Source organism: Sciurus carolinensis, chromosome 11 (genome assembly GCF_902686445.1).
Source record: "Sciurus carolinensis chromosome 11, mSciCar1.2, whole genome shotgun sequence".
Lineage (NCBI taxonomy): Eukaryota > Metazoa > Chordata > Mammalia > Rodentia > Sciuridae > Sciurus > Sciurus carolinensis.
In genome coordinates this window covers 125,516,388-125,539,248 of record NC_062223.1, presented here as the reverse complement: position 1 = coordinate 125,539,248, position 22,861 = coordinate 125,516,388, and the positions used below count along the sequence as shown (strand labels likewise).

General features: G+C 36.5%; 1 protein-coding gene and 1 pseudogene across 1 annotated transcript; both read left to right on the top strand.

Moving 5' to 3' along the window:
- Positions 1–1,761: 1,761 nt before the first annotated feature.
- On the top strand, positions 1,762–3,174 carry LOC124960098 (forkhead box protein N2-like; annotated as a pseudogene).
- Positions 3,175–15,104: 11,930 nt separating this feature from the next.
- Pate2 (prostate and testis expressed 2) lies at positions 15,105–20,943 on the top strand. Its single transcript, XM_047518654.1, has 7 exons — positions 15,105–15,290; positions 16,630–16,703; positions 18,339–18,469; positions 18,620–18,643; positions 19,093–19,221; positions 19,521–19,681; positions 20,577–20,943. The coding sequence occupies exons 3-6, from the start codon at positions 18,418–18,420 to the stop codon at positions 19,655–19,657; spliced, it is 342 nt and encodes a 113-aa protein (XP_047374610.1). The 5' UTR covers positions 15,105–15,290; positions 16,630–16,703; positions 18,339–18,417; the 3' UTR covers positions 19,658–19,681; positions 20,577–20,943.
- Positions 20,944–22,861: the final 1,918 nt, after the last annotated feature.

Genomic DNA, 22,861 nt, shown 5'->3' with positions numbered 1-22,861 from the left:
TTCCATTCCAAGCTTTCTGAGGAATCTCCATACTGCTTTCCAGAGTGGCTGCACTAATTTGCAACCCCACCAGCAATGTATTTTTTTTCCCCACATCCTCTCCAACACCTATTGTTGCTTGTATTCTTGATAATTGCTATTGTAATTGGGTTGAGATGGAATCTTAGTGTAGTTTTGATTTGCATTTCTCTTATTACTAAAGATGGTGAACATTTTTTCACATGTTTGTTGATTGCTTGTAGATCTTCTGTGAAGTGTCTGTTCATATCCTTAGCCCATTTGTTGATTGGGTTATTTGTATTCTTGGTGTAGAGTTTTTTGAGTTCTTTATATATTCTGGAAATTAGTGCTCTATCTGAAGTATGAGTGGCAAAGATATTCTCCCACTCTGTAGGCTCTCTCTTTGCATTGCTGATAGTTTCCTTGCTGAGAGAAAGCTATTTAGTTTGAATCTATCCAGGTGTTGATTCTTGCTTTTATTTCTTGTGCTATGGGAGTCCTGTTAAGGAAGTCTGATCCTAAGCCAACATGTTGAAGATTTGGACCTACTTTTTCTTCTATAAGATGCAGGGTCTCTGGTCTGATTCCGAGGTCCTTGATCCATTGTGAGTTGATTTTTGTGCAGGGTGAGAGATAGGGGTTTAGTTTCATTCTGTTGCATATGGATTTCTAGTTTTCCCAGCACCTTTTGTTGAAGAGGCTGTCTTTTCTCCATTGCATATTTTTGGCACCTTTGTCTAGTATAAGAAAATTGTATTTATTTGGGTTTGTGTCCATGTCTTCTATTCTGTACCATTGATCTACCTGTCTATTTTGGTACCAATACCATGCTGTTTTTGTTATGATTGCTTTGTAGTATAGTTGAAGTTCTGGTATTGTGATACCCCCTGTTTCATTCTTCCTGCTAAGGATTGCTTTAGCTATTCTGGGTTTCTTATTTTTCCAGATGAATTTCATAATTGCTTGCTCTATTTCTGTAAGGTACATCATTGGGATTTTAATTGGAATTGCATTGAATCTGTATAGCACTTTTGGTAGTATGGCCATTTTGACAATATTAATTTTGCCTATCCAAGAACATGGGAGATCTTTCCATCTTCTAAGGTCTTCCTCAATTTCTTTCTTCAATGTTTTGTAGTTTTCATTGTAGAGATCTTTTACCTCTTTGGTTAGATTGATTCCCAAGTATTTTGTTTTTTTTTTTAAGGCTATTGCAAATGGAGTTGTTTTCCTCATTTCCCTTTCAGCTGTTTCGTCGCTTGAGTATAAAAATGCTTTAGATGTATGGGTGTTGATTTTATAGCCTGCTATTTTGCTGAATTCATTGATGAGGTCTAGAAGTTTTCTGGAGGAGGTTTTTGGATCCTCTAAATATAGAATCATGTCATCAGCAAACAGTGACAGCTTAAGTTCCTCTTTTCCTATTCGTATTCCTTTAATTTCTTTAGTCTGCCTAATTGCTCTGGCTAGAGTTTCGAGGACAATGTTGAATAAAAGTGGTGAAAGAGGACAGCCCTGTCTTGTTCCCGTTTTTAAAGGGAATGGTTTCAGTTTTTCTCCATTAAGAATGATGTTGGTCGGGAGGAGGGGAAGGAAGCGAGCTGGAGGGGGATGTGGTGCTGCCTGCTCGTTGCGGTGTCTTCCTGGAGGTGGCTGCTGGAAACCACAGGGAGCAGCTGCGTTGCTCTGCCATATTGTGTCTTTCCCGGCCCATCCCTCGCTTCCCCGCTTTGGTGGCCGAGCTGAGACCTATTAAAGTAAATGGGTCCGGTAATTGGAATGACTCCAGATAAGACTGCTGATACCCAGGAGCTGAAAAGGTTGCAGCACTAAGTCAGATTTATAAAATGGGAAGTTTGCCTGAAGCTATTGATGCTGCCAGGCCAAAGGCCACTGTAGTGGGCAGTGAGTTCACAGATGATGAGCTCACAAACTTGAACTGACTTCATGAAAGTACTAATCTTCTAACAAACTTCAGCCTCAGAAGTGAGGGTCCTCCAATGGTTGGACCATTGTATGACATAGAAGGAGATGATGTACTATCCTTTGGACCATCTTGCTACCAGACCCCAGAACAAAAATCAGTAACTTCAAAGCCCCCATACTCCTTTAGTCTTCTCATTTATATGGCTATCGAACACTCTCCAAATAAATGTTTGCCTGTCAAAGAAATTTATAGCTGGATTCTGGACCATTTTCTGTATTTTGCTATTGCACCTACAGGCTGGAAGAATTCTGTTCAACATAATCTGTCCCTAAATAAGTGTTTTCAGAAAGTGGAATGAAGCCACGGGAAGGTTAATGGCAAAGGTTCTTTATGGTGTGTTGATCCAGAATATAAACCCAATCTTAAGCAGGCACTGAAGAAGCAACCTTTTTCCTCAGGGCCTCGTAACTGTCAGTGTGGTTCTTTATCACCTCACTACCTAAGCTCTGTTTTCAAGCAGAACTAGGTGCGAACCCTCAAAGAATCTGATATTGATGCTGCCGCTGCAATGTTGCTTTAAATACTTCCTTAGAACAGGGGATTTTAGAATGTGAAAAACCTCTTCCTCTTAAAACATCATTGCAAAAAAAGAGGAATTATGGTAATGCATTTAATCATCCCGGTGCTATAAGATTACAAGAGAGTGAGAGTGATTCTTCCACCACCATCATTAATCCAAAAGAAGATCCTAATTATAGTGCAAGCAGCATGGCAGCACAGTGCTGTGCATCCAGATCTAGTGTGTCTTCCCTGTCTTCTGTGGATTGAGGTGTATTAATTTATCCCAAAGAGTAGCCATGTGGGAAGTGATGGCAGTGAAGGATTTCACAGTGAAGAAGACACAGATGTTGATTATGAAGATGATCCTCTTGGAGACAGTGGCTACGCATCACAGGCTTGTGCAGATACCTCTCACAAAGGGCAGCCAGGTAAAAGGATGTGAAAACAGTCATGTCAAGAAATTGTTGAGGAGCTCAAAGAGGCAGCTGGATCTCTGCTCCACCTTGCTGGAATCGTACATGTCTAGGTTCCCTAATAAGTACTGCAAAGACACAAAATCAAAAGCAAGGGAAAAAAATAGAAATGCTTGTTAGTGTGAAATTATTTTAAAGTGTGGCAATACTCTTCTACTTAATTCTTTACAAGGGATATCAAAGCCATAATGGACTTAGTTTTAGGGTGGGGAGGGGTGCCAATTACTTGTTCCTTTCTAAACATTTTTGGTCGCTTTTATTTTTTAATTTAAAAAAATTTAACAATTGCTGTAAGGATCATGCCCAATCATAAATGTGTGCTAAAAAAACCTGAAAGCATATTTTTTGTGATAAATGCCTTTTAAGATTTAGAAATTGTTGTATATGAAAATTCCCTGCCTTTGTCTTAACCTTGTAGGAAAAAAACTTTTCTATTGATATGTCAAAATGTAAGAGTGGCAACTCTATATAACTTTATTTTGTTTTCTTTTCCAATCTATAATTAACTATAGTTACTGATCCCACTAAAATTTTTGCTGATGTCTTTTGCATATACTCCTCCCTGCCACACGACCTAGTAGGATAAGATTTGGATTTTTTTTGTGTGTCTTATTTTTTATTTTAAATTATTTGTTGAACATGAGCAAAGTTGAATATAAATTGGAAAAGATTCTAGATGTCTAGAAAACTCCTGTTAGTAATATAGATAAAGAATCCCAACAGAGAGTTCTAAGATTTAGAAAAGGCAATTTTGGGATGTGATTTCATCTAAGAAGACTACAATTCCTATTACAGAAGCATCTAAGTGGATTCATGGATGATGCATAGCATTCACTGGGGCCTTTTATTCTTTCCCAAAGTGCTTTGCAACCACTGTTGGAGTTTAAGCCACCAGCTGTCTATGTAAGTGGAGATTGTCCACTAAGAGGATATAGCCATAGAGTGTTATGGAGTAAAACCAATTTTGACATACTTTTGCAATAAGAATCTTTCATTTGCTTTCTAAATACACTGCATTCTGAGAGTCTTGTAACCAGATGGAGTGTAATAAAACATTTCAAATACTTATTATGTCATCATAAATGAAGGGGCTGGGGATATAGTTCAGTTGGTAGAGTGCTTGCCTTGCATGCACAAGGCCCTGGGTTCAATCCCCAGCACCACCAAAAAACTAAACAAAACATAAATGAAGGTAGGTCATTTAGGAAAAAAAAACTTACCAAACTTTGTATGAATTAAAATTGAATGTATACCAAGTAAATTTAAAAAGACTTAACACAACTAGAGATAAAATACATTCTCAAATTTCAAACTCATAAAATTAGATCTTACACAAAACTCTTTGAGGAGACAGTGTAATACTTATATGTACCATTAATCCCTGCTAAAATATTTTTATATTACTATTCCAGCATTGTCTAAGATATTTTAAGTATTTAAACAAATCTGCTTATGAGACATTTTTTCATAATATCATTCATATAGTTTGACTACATTATGCAGAAAGAACAAGGGATACTAATACTATAATTTGTTACTATTTGTTTTACAATGGTGGGAGCAACTTTGCAAAAGTTCATTCTTATGATACATTCTATGTCATAGACAATGACTTCATTTTCATTTTTCTTATAATTTGTATACATAGCTACACACACACACACATACACACACACATGACAGTCAGGCTCAAGATGTTAATTTCCTCCTTTCAGCTGTGTTTATGACTATAAAAATTTTCTTGGATTTTTTTTAAAGAGAAAAATATTTTTATCTTAACTTCTAAATTTTTCTTTGGACAAAACAAAAGAGAAGAAGAATAACAAGTGCATATTTTTCAATTGACAAGACTTTTATCCAGGGATAATAGCATTAATATTTTCTGTTCTGTTTCCATATCAGTTGTCATTGAGTCTAGATAACTATCTTAATAGAATTGGTGCTGTTGAAATTCAGTAATTTTTTCATTTGTTAATAATGTAGGATGAGGTATTTGGACTTTTTCCTTCATAAATGTCACATCTACAGTGAATGGCTAAACCAAGATAACCTCTTTTACTGTAGACAGTGAATAAAACACCAAAAACAAACAAAAAATCTTTTACCACAGTCTAAGTAATAAAGAGATTACAAAAATAAATTTATTCTCAGCTGTAATAGTGATCTTCAAAATTTTGTCTTCATATACGTAACTCCTTAAATTCTTTGATTTTTTTCCTCCCTCTTGTACTTGTCCAACAAATTTAAATGTTTAAGCTACATTCTTCACTAACAAGGACAATAAGAACCATACTAACATCTACCAGGGAGAAGTTGTACAACATTTTACACTTAATTCTTATACAGGATTAGTATGTCACGTTCCATTTGCTAATATACCTCAGCAGTTATTTTCAAGAGGACCAGCTTTTCAGTTATGGTCTCGCTATTATGACTTCTATAGAGATTATGATCTCTCACTCCTCAGGTGTGTGGAGATAGAAACATGGCACATAGCCACATAATTAGAGAAAGTCATTCCAAGTCCTGTGGACTAGAAATTACATTCCCAATAATAAACTAATTTTGCTGTAGTAAAAACAATTTGGAAGCCCCAGAGAGGTTACATATTTTTCAATAACTGTGACTTAAACTAACAAAAAATTTGCCTTACATCAAAATAATAGAAACTTGGTTGCAACCTGTTCCAGTTTATACTAGATCCCTAGTGAGAGTTTTGACTCAGCACAATTAATCTTCATCTTTCACATCCCAAATAGAATCTGTTTCTTGAATATGTATTTTTGAAATTTATTTGTGCAATATATTACTAAATTAGTTAATATTTTACTTTACAAATTCAGAAGAAAACAGATTACCTGCATTTGTGGAAAAGCTAACTATTGATGGACACATCCCTTTTTCCACCTTTGAGCCTTTCCTGTCCTCATAGCCAGCATGACTTCTCTTAACTTAGATTCCTTTGTATATTGTAAAGTTTAGCATATATATATATATTTCTTTTGCTACTTTCTGAGACATTATGTAAAGGGTTCATTTTAGATGGTCAGTTAAATATATGTTAGCACAAATTCAAAGCTAGAGAAAATATTGAGGGAATGTATGTGTCTTGGTAGACCAGGAAGCCTTTCTCAGCAATTTAAGGAATAGATGTGAATACTTCACAAAGTGTAAAGACCATTGTCTTAAATACTACAGTAATTTAACACCCTTTTGTGAAGACTGTCATTTAAGAAACTTTGAGACTTTCTGGTTTATATATACTTTATAGTTTTATTAGTTTGAGATATGTAAGCTTTGATTTAAACAAAGTTTACTTCAGTATGTTAATGATGTAGTCAAAATATTTATTGAAAGAGAAAATAGAGTATTTTAATGTTATACCTGCCATTTTTTTCTTAAAGTACATTCTTTGCATCTAACTGCCAGTGCCATTGTCAAAATTTGTTTCTAAAATTGTTGTACATTTTTTATTAAACTAAGTGCTTGATTTTAAAGTATTATGTTGCCATCAGATAGTATATAAAAATGTATAATTGCCAATTCATTGTAATTACTATTTATTTTTAAATGAAAGTACAAAGATGCTTTCTGTTTTGAGAAATTTGTTATGAAACTGTTTCCTCTTTTTTGATGTAGCATAAAAATTGTCTTCAGTTGAGTTGTAACTGCCAGTAGATGACCAGTCATAAGTGAACCACTTCTCAGTTGCGAGTCTTTGCTCATTAAAAACACCTTACAAATGTTTAGTTTTTGTATCTAATCTCTGATTAAAGTGTTTATAAAGTTTATTTTTACCAAAAGAGATGTAATTCATTATGATAAAGTATTGCAGAGTTAAAAAAAAATGATGTTGGCCATGGGCTTAGCATAAATAGCCTTTACAATGTTCAGGTATGTTCCTGCTATCCCTATTTTTTCTAGTGTTTTGAGCATGAAGGGGTGTTATATTTTGTCAAACACTTTTTCTGCATCAATTGAAATAACCATATGATTCTTATCCTTAAGTTTATTGACATGATGGATTACATTTTATTGATTTACGGATGTTAAACCATCCTTGCATTCCAGGGATGAACCCCACTTGATCATGGTGCACAATTTTCTTAATATGTTTTTGGATATGGTTTGCCAAAATTTTGTTAAGGATCTTTGCATCTATATTCATCAAGGATATTGGTCTAAAATTTTCTTTCCTTTATGTATCTTTGCCTGGTTTGGGTATGAGGGTGATATTAGTTTCATAGAATGAGTTCGGTAGGGTACCCTCCTTTTCTATTTCCTGGAATACTTTGAGAAGTATTGGAATGAGTTCTTCTTTGAAGATCTTGTAGAACTCGGCTGAGAATCTGTCTGGTCCTGGGCTTTTCTTGGATGGTAGATTTTTAATGGCTTCTTCTATTTCACTGCTTGATATTGATCTGTTTAAATTGTGTATGTCCTCCTGGTTCAGTTTGGGAGGAGCATGTGTCTCTAGAAATTTGTCAATGTCTTCAGTAGTTTCTGTTTTGTTGGAATACAGATTTTCAAAGTAGCTTCTCATTATGTTCTGTATCTCAGTGGTGTCTGTCGTGATATTTCCTTTTTCATCACAAATTTTAATAATTTGAGTTTTCTCTCTCCTTCTCTGTTAGCGTGGCTAAGGGTTTCTCTATTTTCTTTACTTTCTCAAAGAACCAACTTTTTGTTTTGTCAATTTTTTGAATTGTTTCTTTTGTTTCAATTTCATTGATTTCAGCTCTGATTTTAATTATTTCCTGTCTTCTACTACTTTTGCTGTTATTCTGTTCTTCTTTTTCTAGGGCTTTGAGCTGTAATGTTAGGTCATTTAGTTGTTGACTTTTCATTCTTTTCTGGAATGTGCTCTATGAAATGAATTTTCCTCTTAGTACCATTTTCATAGTGTCCCAGAGATTTTGATATGTTGTATTGTCATTCTCATTGACCTCCAAGAATTTTTTTATCTCCTCCCTGATGTTTTTTGTTATCCATGTTTCATTCAATAGCACACTATTTAGTCTCCAGGTGTTGGAATAATTTCTGTTTTTTATTTTGTCATTGATTTGTACTCTCAGTCCATTATGATCTGATAGAACACAAGGCAGTATCTCTATTTTTTTTGCATTCCCTAAGGGCTGCTTTGTGGCATAACATATGGTCTATTTTCAAGAAGGTTCCATGTGCTGCTGAGAAGAAAGTGAATCCACTCGTTGATGGACGGAATATCCTATATATGTCTATTAAGTCTAGGTTATTGATTGTGTTATTGAGTTCTATGGTTTCTTTGGTTGGTTTTTGTTTGGAAGATCTATCTAGTGGTGACAGCAGTGCATTAAAGTCACCCAGAATTAATGTGTTGTGGTCTATATGATTCCTGAAATTGAGAAGGATTTGTTTGATGTACAGAGATGCACCATTGTTTGGGGCATAAATATTTACTATCATTATGTCTTCCTGATTTATGGTTCCCTTAAGCAGTATGTAATGTCCTTCTTTATCCCTTCTGACTAACTTTGGCTTGAAGTCCACTTTATCTGATATAAGGATGGAAACCCCTGCTTTTTACAGAGTCCTTGTGCATGGTAGGTTTTTTCCCATCCTTTCACCTTTAGTCTGTGGGTGTCTTTTTCTATGAGATGAGTCTCTTGCAGGCAGCATATTATTGGATCTTTCTTTTTAATCCATTCTGCCAGTGTATGTCTTTTGATTGTTGAGTTTAGGCCATTAAGGTTCAGGGTTATTATTGAGATATGATTTGTATTCCCAGTCATTTGGGCTTATTTTTGGTTTTTAAGTTGGCTTGGTTTCTCCTTTGAGTGGTTTTTCTCTAAGGTAGTTCCTCCCTTTGCTGACCTCCATTGTTGTTTTTCATTTCCTTCTCACAGAATATTTTGTTGAGAACATTCTGTAGCACAGGCTTTCTATTTGTAAATTCTTTTAACTTTTGCTTATCATGGAAGGATTTTATTTCATCTTCAAATCCGAAGGTTAGTTTTGCTGGGTATAGGATTCTTGGTTGGCAACCATGTTCTTTCAGAGCTTGAAATACGTTGTTCCAGGCCCTTCTAGCTTTTAGAGTCTGGGTTGAGAAGTCGGCTGCTATCTATATTGGTCTCCCCCTATATATAATCTGATGCTTTTCTCTTGCAGCCTTCAAAATCCTATCTTTATTTTGAATGTTAGGCATTTTCATTATAATGTGCCTTGGTGTGGACCTGTTGTGATTTTGTGCATTTGGTGTTCTGTAAGCCTCTTGTATTTGGTTTTCCATTTCATTCTTCAGGTTTGGGAAATTTTCTGATATTATTTCATTGAATAGATTGTCCATTCCTTTGGTTTGTATCTCCATGCCTTCCTCAATCCCAATAATTCTTAAATTTGGTCTTTTCATGATGTCCCATAGTTCTTGGAGATTCTGTTCATGATTTCTTACCATCTTCTTTGTTTGGGCAACTTTATTTTCAAGATTAAATATTTTGTCTTCATTGTCTGAGGTTCTGTCTTCCAAGTGGTCTAGACTTTTGGTGATGCTTTCCATTGAGTTTTTTATTTGGTTTATTGTTTCCTTCATTTCAAGAATTTCCGTTTTTTTTTTTTTTTTTTTAAATCTCTCTTTGTTGAAATGATCTTTTGCTTCCTGCAGTTGCTTTTTCAGCTTATTGGTATTATCATTCATTGTCTGCATTTGCTCTCTTATCTCATCCTTTGCTTCGCGAATCATCTTAATCATGTATAATCTGAAGTCCTTTTCTAACATTTCTTCTAACATACTGTCATTGGATTCTATTAACATAGAATCTAGATTTTTTTGGATCGTTTTCTTCCCTTGTTTTTTCATGTTGTTCATGTATCTTCCCCTCTAGCACTGCAGATCTGGGGTATTGCAGATTTCCCCCTATAGGCTTATAGTGGCCCTATAGGTTTCCAAAACCCTTTCTTTAAGGGGAAATCAATATTAGCAGTGCCCAATTCAGACACTATGCAATCCTAGACCAAATAGCCCCTAAGAGGACAATAACAAAATTGTCATAATAAACAAAATGAGTTCAAATATTATCTTCAGTAAAACAAACAGATTTGCAATAAGGTCTACAGTTTCAAATGGAGGACAAAGAGGATGTAGAATGTGGCTGTTAATGGGATAAGAAAAGAATATACAGAAGTTCTAGATAATAGAAAGGGTGAGAGTGTAATCAAAAGAAATTGGATGTTAGCATGCAAAAAAGGGAGAAAGAGACTCTGAGGGAACAGATAAATAAAAGGAAAAGAGAGCAAGAAAAGTAAAGAAATAAAAACTTAAATTTTTTCAATAAGGAGAAAAAAGAAAATCTACAGTATAACAGTCATATAGTAATGAAACCTCCCAGAGTTCAGTGGCCTGATGCATAAGAGGTACTTGACAATGAGCGTCAAGCCTCCAGCAGGCTTCTCAGGATGGGTTTTTCCCCATCTAAAGATCGAAGCTATGGCTTCCAGGATTATCCAAGATGACCGCTCTGACTTTGAAATGTGTTGGCAAATGGGGAGCTGCAGCTCAGGGTGTGGACGTGGTCAGCAGGAGGTTCTGGAGTTGTGATGGGGTTGGTCAGGCAGGAGTCCTGGAGGTTGGGTGTTTGGTGTGGTTGCGGGCTACTGGAGGCCGGTTGCAATCAGTTGGTCTGGGGTCCTGGTGATAGGGCGCAGTCAGTTGGTCTGGGGTCCTGGTGGCAGGGAGCAGTCAGTTGAAATGAGAGCCCCAGAGGCAGGGAGTGATCAGTCGGGCTGAGGGATCCTGGCGATGGGGCTCAGTCAGTCTGGCCAGGGGTCCTATGGGGCCTGGCTGTTGTCTCAAAATGGCAGTAGCCACGTGTAATCAAACCTGCAGGTACTGTAACAGTGAACTTCCAGTCAACAGCAGGCAGCTGGTGCTCCACTGGTGGTTGGTGATCAGTTTGATGACTGTTGTCGGACGATTGGGAGGTGAAACTTGTGCATTGGGTGATGGATAGGTGTAAGGCAGGTGATGGACAAGGGAGAGGCAGGCAAATGGCAGATGATAGGTGCCTGACAGTGAGCAATCTGCACTCAAAAAAGGCGTTGATATGCTGGCAGATTGCAGGTGATCACAGCAGACAAATAGGGGATCGATAAGCAGCAAAAACTGCCTTACCAAGAAACAAATATCCTCTGCTTGAAACCAGAGTTACGGAGCGACAAGGAACACAGCCTCCCTCTAGTCCACCATCTTGGATGTTTATTCTGTTTTTAAATGAAAAATTTGTATATGTTTATGGTATATAATGTGATGTTTTTAAAATTGGTTCTTTTTAGTTATACATGATGGTAGAATTCATTTTGATATAATTATGTAAGCATGGAATGTATCTTATTCTAATGAGGACTCCATTCTTGTGGATGTACATGATAGTGAGATTCATTGTATTCACATATGTACATAGGAAAATTATGTCAGATTCATTCCGCTGCATTTCTTTTTCCTCTCTGGCCTCCATTTCCTTTATTCCCCTTTGTCTAATTCACTGGACTTCTATTCTTCCCTTCCCCCACCTTATTGTGAATTAGCTTCCACATGTCAGAGAAAACATTTAACCTTTGGTGTTTGGGGATTGGCTTATTTCACTTAGCACGATAGTCGCCAAATTCACTCATTTACTGGCAAGTGTTGTGAAATCAGTCTTCTTAATGGCTAATTAATAATCTACTATGTATATATACCACATTTTCTTTATCCATTCATCTGTTGAAGGGCACCTAGATTGGCTCCATAGCTTAGCTATTGTGAATTGAGTTGCTATAAACAATGATGTGGTAGTGTCACTATAGTATGCTTATTTTAAATCCTTTGGATATATATGAGGAGTGGGATAGCTGGGTGTGGGTTCATTCCTAGTTTTTTTTTTTTTTAAAGAATAGTGCTTTCCAGAGTGCTTGCCACAATTTGCAGTCCCACCAACAATGTATGAGTGTACCCTTTCCCCCACATCTTGCCAACATTTATTGTTACTTGTATTGTATAATATGATGTTTTGATATGCACATGAATCTTGACCCTTACTCCATGTCCTAGGCAAAGTCATTTTCAGATAGATGACAAATGAAGCAGTTCAGAAGAAATACATTTGTGTCTATGACATCATAAGTTTTCTTAAACAGGATACAAACCTGCTGCCCATAAAGGAACTAATACTGCTTTAAAATTAAGTTCTTTGTTCACCAGAAGACAGACAATATGAAGAGTCTGAAAATGTGAGTCTTGGGTTCTACCAAATACAATGAAAGGGCGAAGATTACACAAGGACACCAACCACTGGGATAACTTTAGGACCCACATTAATCATCATGGAAATGCCAAGTAAAACCACAAAGAGAGAACACTGCACACCCACCAGACTAGCTAAAATTAATATTGTCGCTTTTTGACCCTGAGAATATTGAGTGTTGGTAAGAAGCTGAAGTGACTTAAACATTCAGACATTGCAGGTGGGAATATAAAATGGCATAAGCACTTTAGAAAACAATTTGGCAGTTTCTTATGAACTCTAATATATATTCATCATACAACTGTGAAATTCCACACTTAGGAATTTAATTAAACAAAAGTAACAAGAACATATATTCATACAAAGATACAAACACAAATGCTTGTAGAAGTTCTTTTTCTTTTTTAAAATTGTTCCTTTAAGATATACATGACAGTAGAGTAAATTTTGACATATTATACATATATGGAGTATAAATTATTCTAGTTTGGATCCCATTCTTATGGTTGTACATAGGTGGAGTTACACTGGTTGTGTATTTGTGTATAAACATAGGAAAGTTACATTCATTTCATTCTACTCTTTCCCTATTCCCTTCCCTTCTCCCTTCCTTTCATTTCCCTTTGTCTGATCCAATGAACTTCTATTCTCCCCTCCCTACCACTTACTGTGTGTTAGCATCTGCATATCAGAGAGAACATTCAGCCTTTGAATTTTGGGTTTGGCATCTCTGGCTTAGCATGATGTTCTCCAGCTCCATCCATTTACCAGCAATGTCATAATTTCATTCTTCTTTATGATGAGTAATATTCCATTGTGTATATGTACCACATTTTCTTTTTCCATTCATTTGTGTATCAACTCTTTTTCTTGAAAATAAAATTCCATTAAGTAGAAATAAAATCGATGTTGACAGAAAATAGATCAATAATTACCTAGGGTCATGGATGAGATGGACTTTTTATTTTAAAAGGACCCTAGTTGTAGTGATAGAAATATTTGTATTTTGGATTTGGTTGTGGTAACAGAGGGAGTTACCGGTGGTTAACACTCACTGAGTTGTATATGAAATGTGACTGCATATTATAGCATTTAAATTATATTTCATTTAAAATTAAATAGGACAAGAGCAAATGGAGATGAAAGAAAGAGGATACATAGATAAAATAGCAGAAGGAATTGAGCCATGAAATCTCATACGGTGAACCACCATATTTTAAAAACATATGAAAACAATTGAGAACAAAATTCTGAATTTAAAAAACTACCTGAGTTAAGCCGCATTCTAAAAGTTTAGGAAAATTATAAACAGAAAATAATGAAACCAAACCTTTCCAAATGTGTTGTAAAACAATGTCTTCTTTCTAGCTCAAATGCAAGCATAGAACCTATAACTAGAATACAAGATAAACAAAGGCATAATAGAGAAGGACCTTCACCTTGTAATTCTCCCTTGTGACTCTGACAAGGTAGACAAGGGAATCTTCTACCTGTTGTCCTTGTGCATTTAGTTCTTAATGGTAGATACACTGCCATGTCCAGTGCAATGATTCAAGTGACAAAAGTGACCATTTTATCAGTAGCTTGATTCTCATCCAGAGAGCAGGTCTGAAACCTCAGCATTTACATGAGTGACCCAAATGGTCTGATTAGCAAGTAGAATTGGTTTTTACAGTATGCATCCCTAAAGAGCAGTCTGCTTGTTTTCCAAGTTGCAGACAAGGTGGCTAGAGCATTGTTAACAGCCCAAAAATAAATAAAAATATTTCAAGACTCATCAAGCGGCTCATTGCCCAGAGTTATGAGAAGGGTCTTGACTTTCATCCCTGGAGCATAGCAACCACACTTTTGACTTTGCATAGCTGGGAGGGACACCACTGGACTCTAGCTAACCTGAACCTTCAGAACTTACACCCACGTAATTTGGGGACCTTTGTAAATCATGAATTCATTGATGTGGGAGGTTTATTTCAGGTCCTAGACTGGAGATAGCTGTCACTTTTTTTATGGAAAACTGAGATGTCACTCAGGTCAAGCCACTTGCATTCTTGAATATACCATTTTGATTGATTATTGAGGTCTTTTTGACCTCATGTTTAATCACTGAATCTGAGTAAAGTGGGAGTATTAGATCAGAAAGTCACAAGTTTCCTAGGGTCAGGCATTGAAGTTTAGGAGAGCTCAGTCGTAGATCAATAGCTACTTTTCAATAAAAGGGCTACTATAGGAGGAGGCTGAAGAATTCAAATTCCCAAGGGATGTTTGAGGTGGTGGTGGCCTTTTTGTTGTCAGAGGCTCCAAGTGACAAAATCATTAGTCAAGGGACCTGTGGCTCATAGGACTTGAGAGTTGAGGAACCCTCAACCCTGAGAGTTGAGGTAGAGTGTGGATCACAGCTGGTCGCATAGTTTCCAATTCAGCCTTGTGTTTGAGTCTCACCACAAGTTTTCCCTAAATTCTACCATTTGAATTCTTTTTTCTTTTTCTAGCAGAAAAAGATCAAGTTGTTTAATGCACACACTTCTGGGGTTAAAATAGCTGTAGGGAGTTTGTTATTTGGTCACGAGTGTGGCACATGCAGGGCGGAGGGGGAGGCCTGTCTGCAGGGATGGTTGTCTTTGCCACCCACCTCAGTAGTGGAGCTGCCTTCTTCATCCCCAAACATCTCCCAGCATCTGAGGCTCTTTCCTTCTATCCCTACCTGAGCTGCTTTATTTTTGTCCTGCAGTCCTTGATATTTTGATCAATATATTAGTTACACATCGCAGTACAATCAATTTCCCAAATCTTAAGGTCTTGAAAAAAATGAAATGGCATACCTCAGAGTCTTTGGTCAGAAACGTGGGTGTGGTTTAGTTGGATTCTTTGCTTCAGAGGCTGTCACAGACTGTAATCAAAGTATCAACCAGGTTGTGACTATAACTTGACCTGACTGAGGAAGAATCTGCTTCTAAGTCTGTCATGTAGTGGTTGCCAAGATTAGTCCTTTTCAGGTTGTTGGACTGGGTTGTTAGGTCCTGGGCTCCAGATGAGAACCGTCACCCTGAATTGCACCTCCATTTTATCCTGGTAAGACATAAAACCATCAAGATTTGAAAAACTGATTACTTAACAATATATAGCTAATGTATCAGTCACACTGTGCCCAAACTTCAGTGTTTTAAACCACTAAGTTTGTGACAATTTGTCATACAGTGATGAGAAACCAATGCAAATAGCTAAGATAGTGGGGATGCCCTCACCTGTTCCCAATTTGGCGAGAACTTTAGCTACTGAATTCCGGGAAGTTTTCTCATCCCTTTTAACCCTGTCTTGTGAGACACCTTGTCCTTTATCTTCCAGACAGATGACTCTGTTACCATGTTATCCTTATTTCCCAAAGTGTCAAGAGCTATAGGGGGGTCTCAGATTTTACTGTATTTGCAAACTCTCAAGTAGCCTGTTATTGGATGCTAGTGAAAGAAACAAAACTCCTGGGTCAAAACCAAAGGACTTCATTATTCATAGCAGAAGCAGAAGCCAAAGCTTCACATTGATCAGCATTGGTCGATATTGACTTCTCAGGTTCCCTGAATCATGTGGCGTGAAATAAGTGAGGCCCAGTTCCATGCTATCACATTGTGGGTTTGTGCCAAAGCTTAAGAACACTGAGCTTAAGGAACATACCACTTGTGGTAGTGGTAATGAACCTGTTCTTTTTCCTGTGGGAGATGTGACTGTATTCTTCAAGGTAGTGCAGACTTAAACCTGAGAAAAATTCTGGGTATGGAGTGATGAGTGCCTTGCATCCTTGACATCCTTTCTTGATGTCCCTCCCCATGAAAATATAAGGAACAGAGAGTAAATATTGACATACTGACTGAATAGAAATAGAAAGTGAAAAAGAGAAAAAACTAAAATCTAAACTGAAGGAAGAATGATATTTAATGCTTCAAAAAGTATCTTTTTACTAAAAAAGCACAATACAGAAATAAAGAAGCTCCTGGAAAAAAAACAGGGGTTAAAAAACTCAGAACAAATACTAATTAGTAATTATAACAAGAAACTTTCCTGAAATTATTTTAAAAGAATTGAAACTTCACTAAACTTCACATTGAAAGAGCGCACATTATGTACCTGAGGATTTTTTTTTTTTTTTTTACTTAGAATGATCTAAACCAAGACATGTTGTAAAATTACTCAACTTCAAAGAAAAAAGTCCTTTGAACTTTTCATCCAAGAGACCATACAGCTTATGAGGGATAGGAATTTGGTTAATTTTCAGACCCTTATAAATGGAGGAATATATTTATGATACATAAAGAAAGAAAATATGAACCAAGGATTTTGTTTTGGCAGAATTCATGTTCAGGTGTAAAGAACATAAAGCGTTTTGACATGCTGTATTTTAAAATTATTGTTCCCATAGGCTCCTCCTAAAGAATCCACGAGGGAGAAATTGCTTCTGATGAAATTACTAGAGAGATCTCAACATATGGGCTGGTGATAAATTTTAAATATAAACCTAGAAAAACAAAGACTCAATAAAGATGAAAAGGCAGAGTGTGCAATAGCTCTGTGACTGGATGCAGTAGAACAGAATAGTCATAAAAACACTACACTGAAGAGCATAAACAAAAATTTGAAACTATTTTAGCAACCATAATTGGTGATGATCTTAATATTGTTATGCTGAGACTGTTAGGTGTTTAATGTGAGATCAAGCAATGATTGATTATCAGCTATTCTAATTTTATATTATTCTATATATGCAATGTGGTAATTTATATACATAAAATTGTTATATTTATTATATGATGTGTAGATTATATGTATACATATAATTCTAAATTTATTTTATTCTGATTCTGTCTTTGAAAATTAGTATAAAACAAAAGAGATAGAGTTGTAATATAAATTAAGTAAAAACTTTGTAGTCCTGCATTTTAATTGAAACTATGAAGGATTCACAAGAAATTAGTCATTTTTTCCATTTATTTCCTGAAAAATACTAGAGACTACCAAATGTGCAAGTCTCATTTCTTAGAACAACTGGGTTGTGATCACTATATCTTTGTAATTTTGAAAACTATTGTCTCATTTTCCTGCTTACTGATGCATTAGCTTACACCCTCACCAACAATGTATGACAGTGCTTGTTCTATTCCAATCATGCCAGCACTGTGGTATTACCAAATTTAGATTATTGAGACTTAAGTAAAAGTAGTATCTGAGTTTAGTTTTAATGTACATTACCTAAATCAGGAGTGGATGTGGGAAGACTATCATTACTTTACCCCACAAATCTTTATTGGCTATTTTGTGTGTTCCAAGCATCCTGCTCCTGGATATGCCATGTACATGAAGCAAAGCACTTGCTTTGTTCTAGTAGAGGTGTCAAAAAGTGAACAGCTAGATATACAAAGTGAGGTAGTGAGATTGCTATAAAAACAAAATAGAGAAAAGAGTGGGACCAGAGGAAATGCTGTTTTATTTGAGAGGGTGACATTTGAGCAGGAATCTGAGTAAGCAAGAGGAATATGGTAGGAAAAGACATCAAAGAGGTGGCCATTACTCAGATTGGGGAAGGTTCTTCTGGCTATTAGAGCTTTGAATTTTTTTATACATGTGAAGAGAAATCATTGGAGGGCTTTGAGAAGGAACGTGGCATCTATGATATAAAAAGTGTTTTCTGAGTGCTTCACAGAGAAATTATTGTAAGGGGGCAAGAATAGAAACAAGGAGAAAAAAATAAGACTATTTCTTGGTACAGGCAAGAAGTGGTAATGGATTATATTATAATGATAGTGGAGAAGGAAAGAAAATGAACCCAGGTGAGGAGAAGTTAGTAGGCAGAATGAATGAGATTTGCTGTCAAATACCTTTTTAAAGACAGTACATAAGAAGCTATAAGAAACACCTCCTAAATTTAATAAGACTTAAAACACTGAAGTAGGAGTAATCAGGAAGATTGCTTGAGGATCAGGAAGATCACAGTTTTACTTTCATTGGAGGATTTGTGAAAAATCAGAGTGAGAATCCTCTTTGAACTGCTATGAGGGAATCATATTTGGTGGTTCAGTTTGGGGAACATGAAGGTACTGTCTGTCCCTGAAATTTTATGATTATATCATTTAGATGAATAGCTCAAGGACAGATCAAAGGAGAGAACAACCAGCACCTTCCTTAGGAAGCTGTGCATGACAGAAATTCCAAAATGTTCCTTCTGTTTCTGCTGGGCTCTGCCTTCCTCATCTGCCCCTGTTGGGGTAAGTCCTGAAGACTAACAAGGTAGCTGGTGGTTGGATCAGAGAGGGACAGACCCTGGGGAAGGGGAAGTCTCCAAAATTGTCTCTTGGGGCTATGACAAATGTCTTTGATATTATGACAAGAGAGTTTTTTTTTTCTTCTCTTTACAGCTAAGTTTCAAGACTCTGTAAAAGGTAGGACCATGACTGGTTTAAAATCCTTGGCAAATAGGTCATTTGTGTAAACCTCCCCTCCAACTTCAGAGAGGGCAACAACTCATTCTTGCTATAGAATCTGTGGATTTTAATCTCCCAGTCATATTTAGTCCATTTCTTGGAGTAAGGAGGCTTAAATCCCCTTCTTTGCTTCCTTTTATCCATTACTGGATGAAATCATCAGTTTAGATAAGGAGTTTTTTACTTAAGGCCCATGGATAATTTTTTCAGGAACCTTACCTCCTGAAATGATATAAAACATTTGGTCTATATCTGTAAAGGTCATATCTCACAATATTATCAAAGGAGTCCTAACCCAATAAAGTTAGGAACCCCTAGGCAATAGTAAGTCTCTGCAAAGAAGATCTCAGGCCCAGAGAAACTTCTCCAGACTGGGTTGTCTAAGAACCTCTTTCTGTATCTGGCAGGTACTGCAACAGTGTGCCACAAATGTAGAAGATATCATCTTGGATTGTGCTATAGCACCATGACGTCCTGCGTCCTGAAGTATAAGCAATTCTGTGCTACTGAGAACTTTTATGTACTCACAAAAAGTGGTAATGTGGGTATAAAGAGGAAGCAGTGGTGTTCTTTGGTCCTCATAATGAGTAGGTGACTGGGGTGGATGAGGTCGTAGAGGGATGGAAAAGATGGACTCTTACTTCAGACAAAATCGGGTGAAGGGGAGGCTGATATCCCTGACCAGTAAGGGGTCAGAATCCATTCTCTGGGTCGGTAATTAGTAGACTTAGTCCTGTAATTCATTTGGACCTGGAGACAAGTTAGTGAGGATCTGAAGACATCCTAGGTAAAATGGGGTCATTTCAGTTGTATTTCCCCTCTTTCACCTCCTCAGGGAAGAGTATGTATCATTATTCAAGACTGTCCTGTATGACCTTCTGTGAGGACATCAACTTCATGAATTTTAAAAGGAGGACGGAGATTATCTGTTGCCAACACAGTAACTATTGCAACCTCCCTGAGGGCCTCTAGTTCTACACTGCTCCTGGATTTGAGGTCTTTTTTTAATTTACTACCCACTTTACCCCTTCCCCAAAGTCCTATTCTGGCCAATAGGGAGTGAGAAAGCCAGCTGTACTCACTGAGGGCATGGAGTCTTACTTTTCTCATGCTACTGCTGCTGTGAATAGGCTCAGACTAGATTATTCATTATGTCCTGTTTGAAAATGCAAATTTATGGGCCAAAATTATTCCAAGACTGCACTGAGAATTCTGTGATCATACTCTATCCTCATCTACACCCACTCCCCTGGGTTGGAATTGTCTTTGAATTAGCCTCAAGACATCCTGGCATAGTCCTTTTGATCATGGGTTCTGTAGGTACAGGAGAGCTAACCCCAGCTTCCCAAGTTCACTGGCAACATGAGTCAAATCTTACTCTGAAAGAGCTCTTGGGATAATCTCAGGTCAGAAAAAAAATGGACAGACATAGAGATAAGGTATCAAGGAAAATTTTAGGGGCACATCAGTTTGTGGAAACTAAGATTTGAGAGATAATTTGATGTGGGTGGAATTGGCTTGGATTATCATGACTCTTGCTGACCAGGTAACCCTGGGGACATGATTGAATTAGGTGATTGGACTAGGAATGGAGGGCCTAGTTCAAGGATAGCTACCCAGTTTCTTCTCATGGGAATAAGGAAAACATACAAATGGTCTCCAGCAGTAGGTGAAGATGATAGAATGCATAGAGATAGCATGAAGAAAGTGCCCCATGTAAGATGAAGTCATGAGTAAGAAGAAGATGTGAGATAGCAGAAAGATGGTGGGAAAAGAAGTAGGCAAACAAAACAAATAGAAACCGAGCAACACTGATGTGGGAAGAAGCACAGCTGTGGACAGGATGGAAGGGCTTTGGATAAAAAATAACCCTGGCATTTCTCTCCATCAGAGGCCTACTGCAGTTCCTGGTCTGGATTCCCATGATCCTTTTCTCTATTATGCCACATGAAATTCTTAAGTGAACTACCTCTCTACTAGAAAAGTTTACCCTCTGTTTTTGTCTGTGCTGGAGAATGCATCTTTTCTGAAGAATTTTCAAGTTGAATTTTACAGAGTCAGAATGAAAAAAGACATGAAGACAACTTTCTTGAAACAGGCAATCAGATTGTAAAAGCCAGTGTAGCATAGTATTTTGTTTAAGGTGTGGGGTTTTGATGTATGTGGGCCCTCTTACCCTTTGAATCATGGGGATGGCAGAGGTCAGTCTAGGGGGATAGAAGAGGTGGAGGGGAAGAGGGGAGAGAGAATGAGAAGGGGGGAGAGAGAGAGAGAGAGGATACCTTGTTTAATTTTGCATTTCAGACTTTAAAAATACTTAAAATCAGCATACTACAGTGACATAGCCACATCAATGTTTATAGCAGTTCAATTCACAATAAGTGAACTATGGAACCAATTTAGATGCCCTTCAACTGATGAATGGATAAAGAAAATGTGATATATAAATGTGTGTGTGTGTGTGTGTGTGTGTGTATCTCTCTCTCTCTATATATATATATATTTGATGGAATATTACTCAACTTTAAAAAATAATGAAATTCTGGCATTTGTTGGTAAATGGATGGAGTTAGAGAATATCATGCTAAGTGAAATAAGCCAAACCCAAAAAACCAAAGGCTGAATGTTTTCTCTGATACGCAGATGCTGATTCACAATAAGGGCTGGGGGAATAGGGAAGAATAGAGTTACTTTATATTAGGTAAACAGAAGTAAAGGGAGACGGAGGGGTATGGGGGTAGGAAGGATAGTAGAGTGAAACAGACATTATTACCTCATGTACATGTATGACTGCATGACCCATGTGATCCTGCAATATGTATAATCGGAAAGATGAGAGATTACACTCTACCTATGTATGATCTATCAAAATGTATAAATGCATTCTGCTATCATGTACAACTAGTTGGAACAAAAAAATTAAAAACAATTTTTAAAAAGATTAAAAATACTTCTGAATCATCTGGGCATGGAGCACATGCCTATAATTCCATTAACTTGGGAGGTGGAGGCAGGAAGATCACAAGTTCTTGGTCAGCCTCAGTAACTTGGTGAGACCCTTTCTCAAAATAAAAACTAAAAGTTCTGAGAATGCAGCTTAGTGGCAAAGCATCCCTGGGTTCAATTCCCAGTACTGTAACAGAACAAAACAAAATAAAGCAACAATTTCTGAATCAATGTTTAGCAAAGCCTTTGCTTTGCCTTTGTTGAGCAAGAAGAATCTTCATTTTAAAATTGTTCCTTTGTGTTTCAAGAGGAAGACCTGGCATTTTCAATATCAGAGCATTGTTACTTCATATAGTGGGTGGTTTTGATTTGATTTTAATGGCTATTGAAATTCTTTCTCTTGATTGTGCACCCAACTGCATTAAGTGTTGGCTTATGGTAACTCACAGTTATTTAATTCTCTGGAGATTTGCTATTTGATAAACAGGAATTGCCTTGATTGGATGCTGAACACCCAACTTGAATGAGGCCAGGCAAAAATAAATGAATAAATAAGAAGCAACAAGCTTCACAAAAGTCTTGGTAACTAAAGTATAAAAGTAGAACAACCAAGATTGTTTGAATCAAATATGATTCTCATTCATATATTGAAATAACATGCATGCACAAGGGAAAACATTAATGCAAATTTATCAACACAAACACATTAAAATATATTCAGTGAAATTTCATTTCATTTCATTTAAACATCTACCATCTACTGACCCATTATCACACTTCCCTCAATATACCAAATTTTTTTATTCACCAAAATTTTAGCAGTAGAAAATTCCAGTTTTTAGATGTATTACCTAGTCCTAAAAATGGAATGGATACTCTTTTCTAGTATATGCTTATTTATTTATTTGTATAGAAATGACACCAGGAAAAAAATTCTTAGAGATTTAATATAAAAGGCCTTTCAATCCAGATGTTGGAATTAGCAGACAAGATTTAAAAAAAAAAATCTCATGAATATTTTCAGGGACTGAAAGGAAATAAGTGAACAGACAGGGAATCTCAAAAGAGAGCTGAAAAATATTTTTAAAAATTTACCAAATATTTCCTGTAACAGTCTTGTTATGAATAATTCACATTTTTGTTCTTTTTTCTTTTTGACTTTTAAATATGAATATAAAGTTATATTAAAATAGGCTAAAAACTAAATAGAAGGCACAGTATTTTAAATAG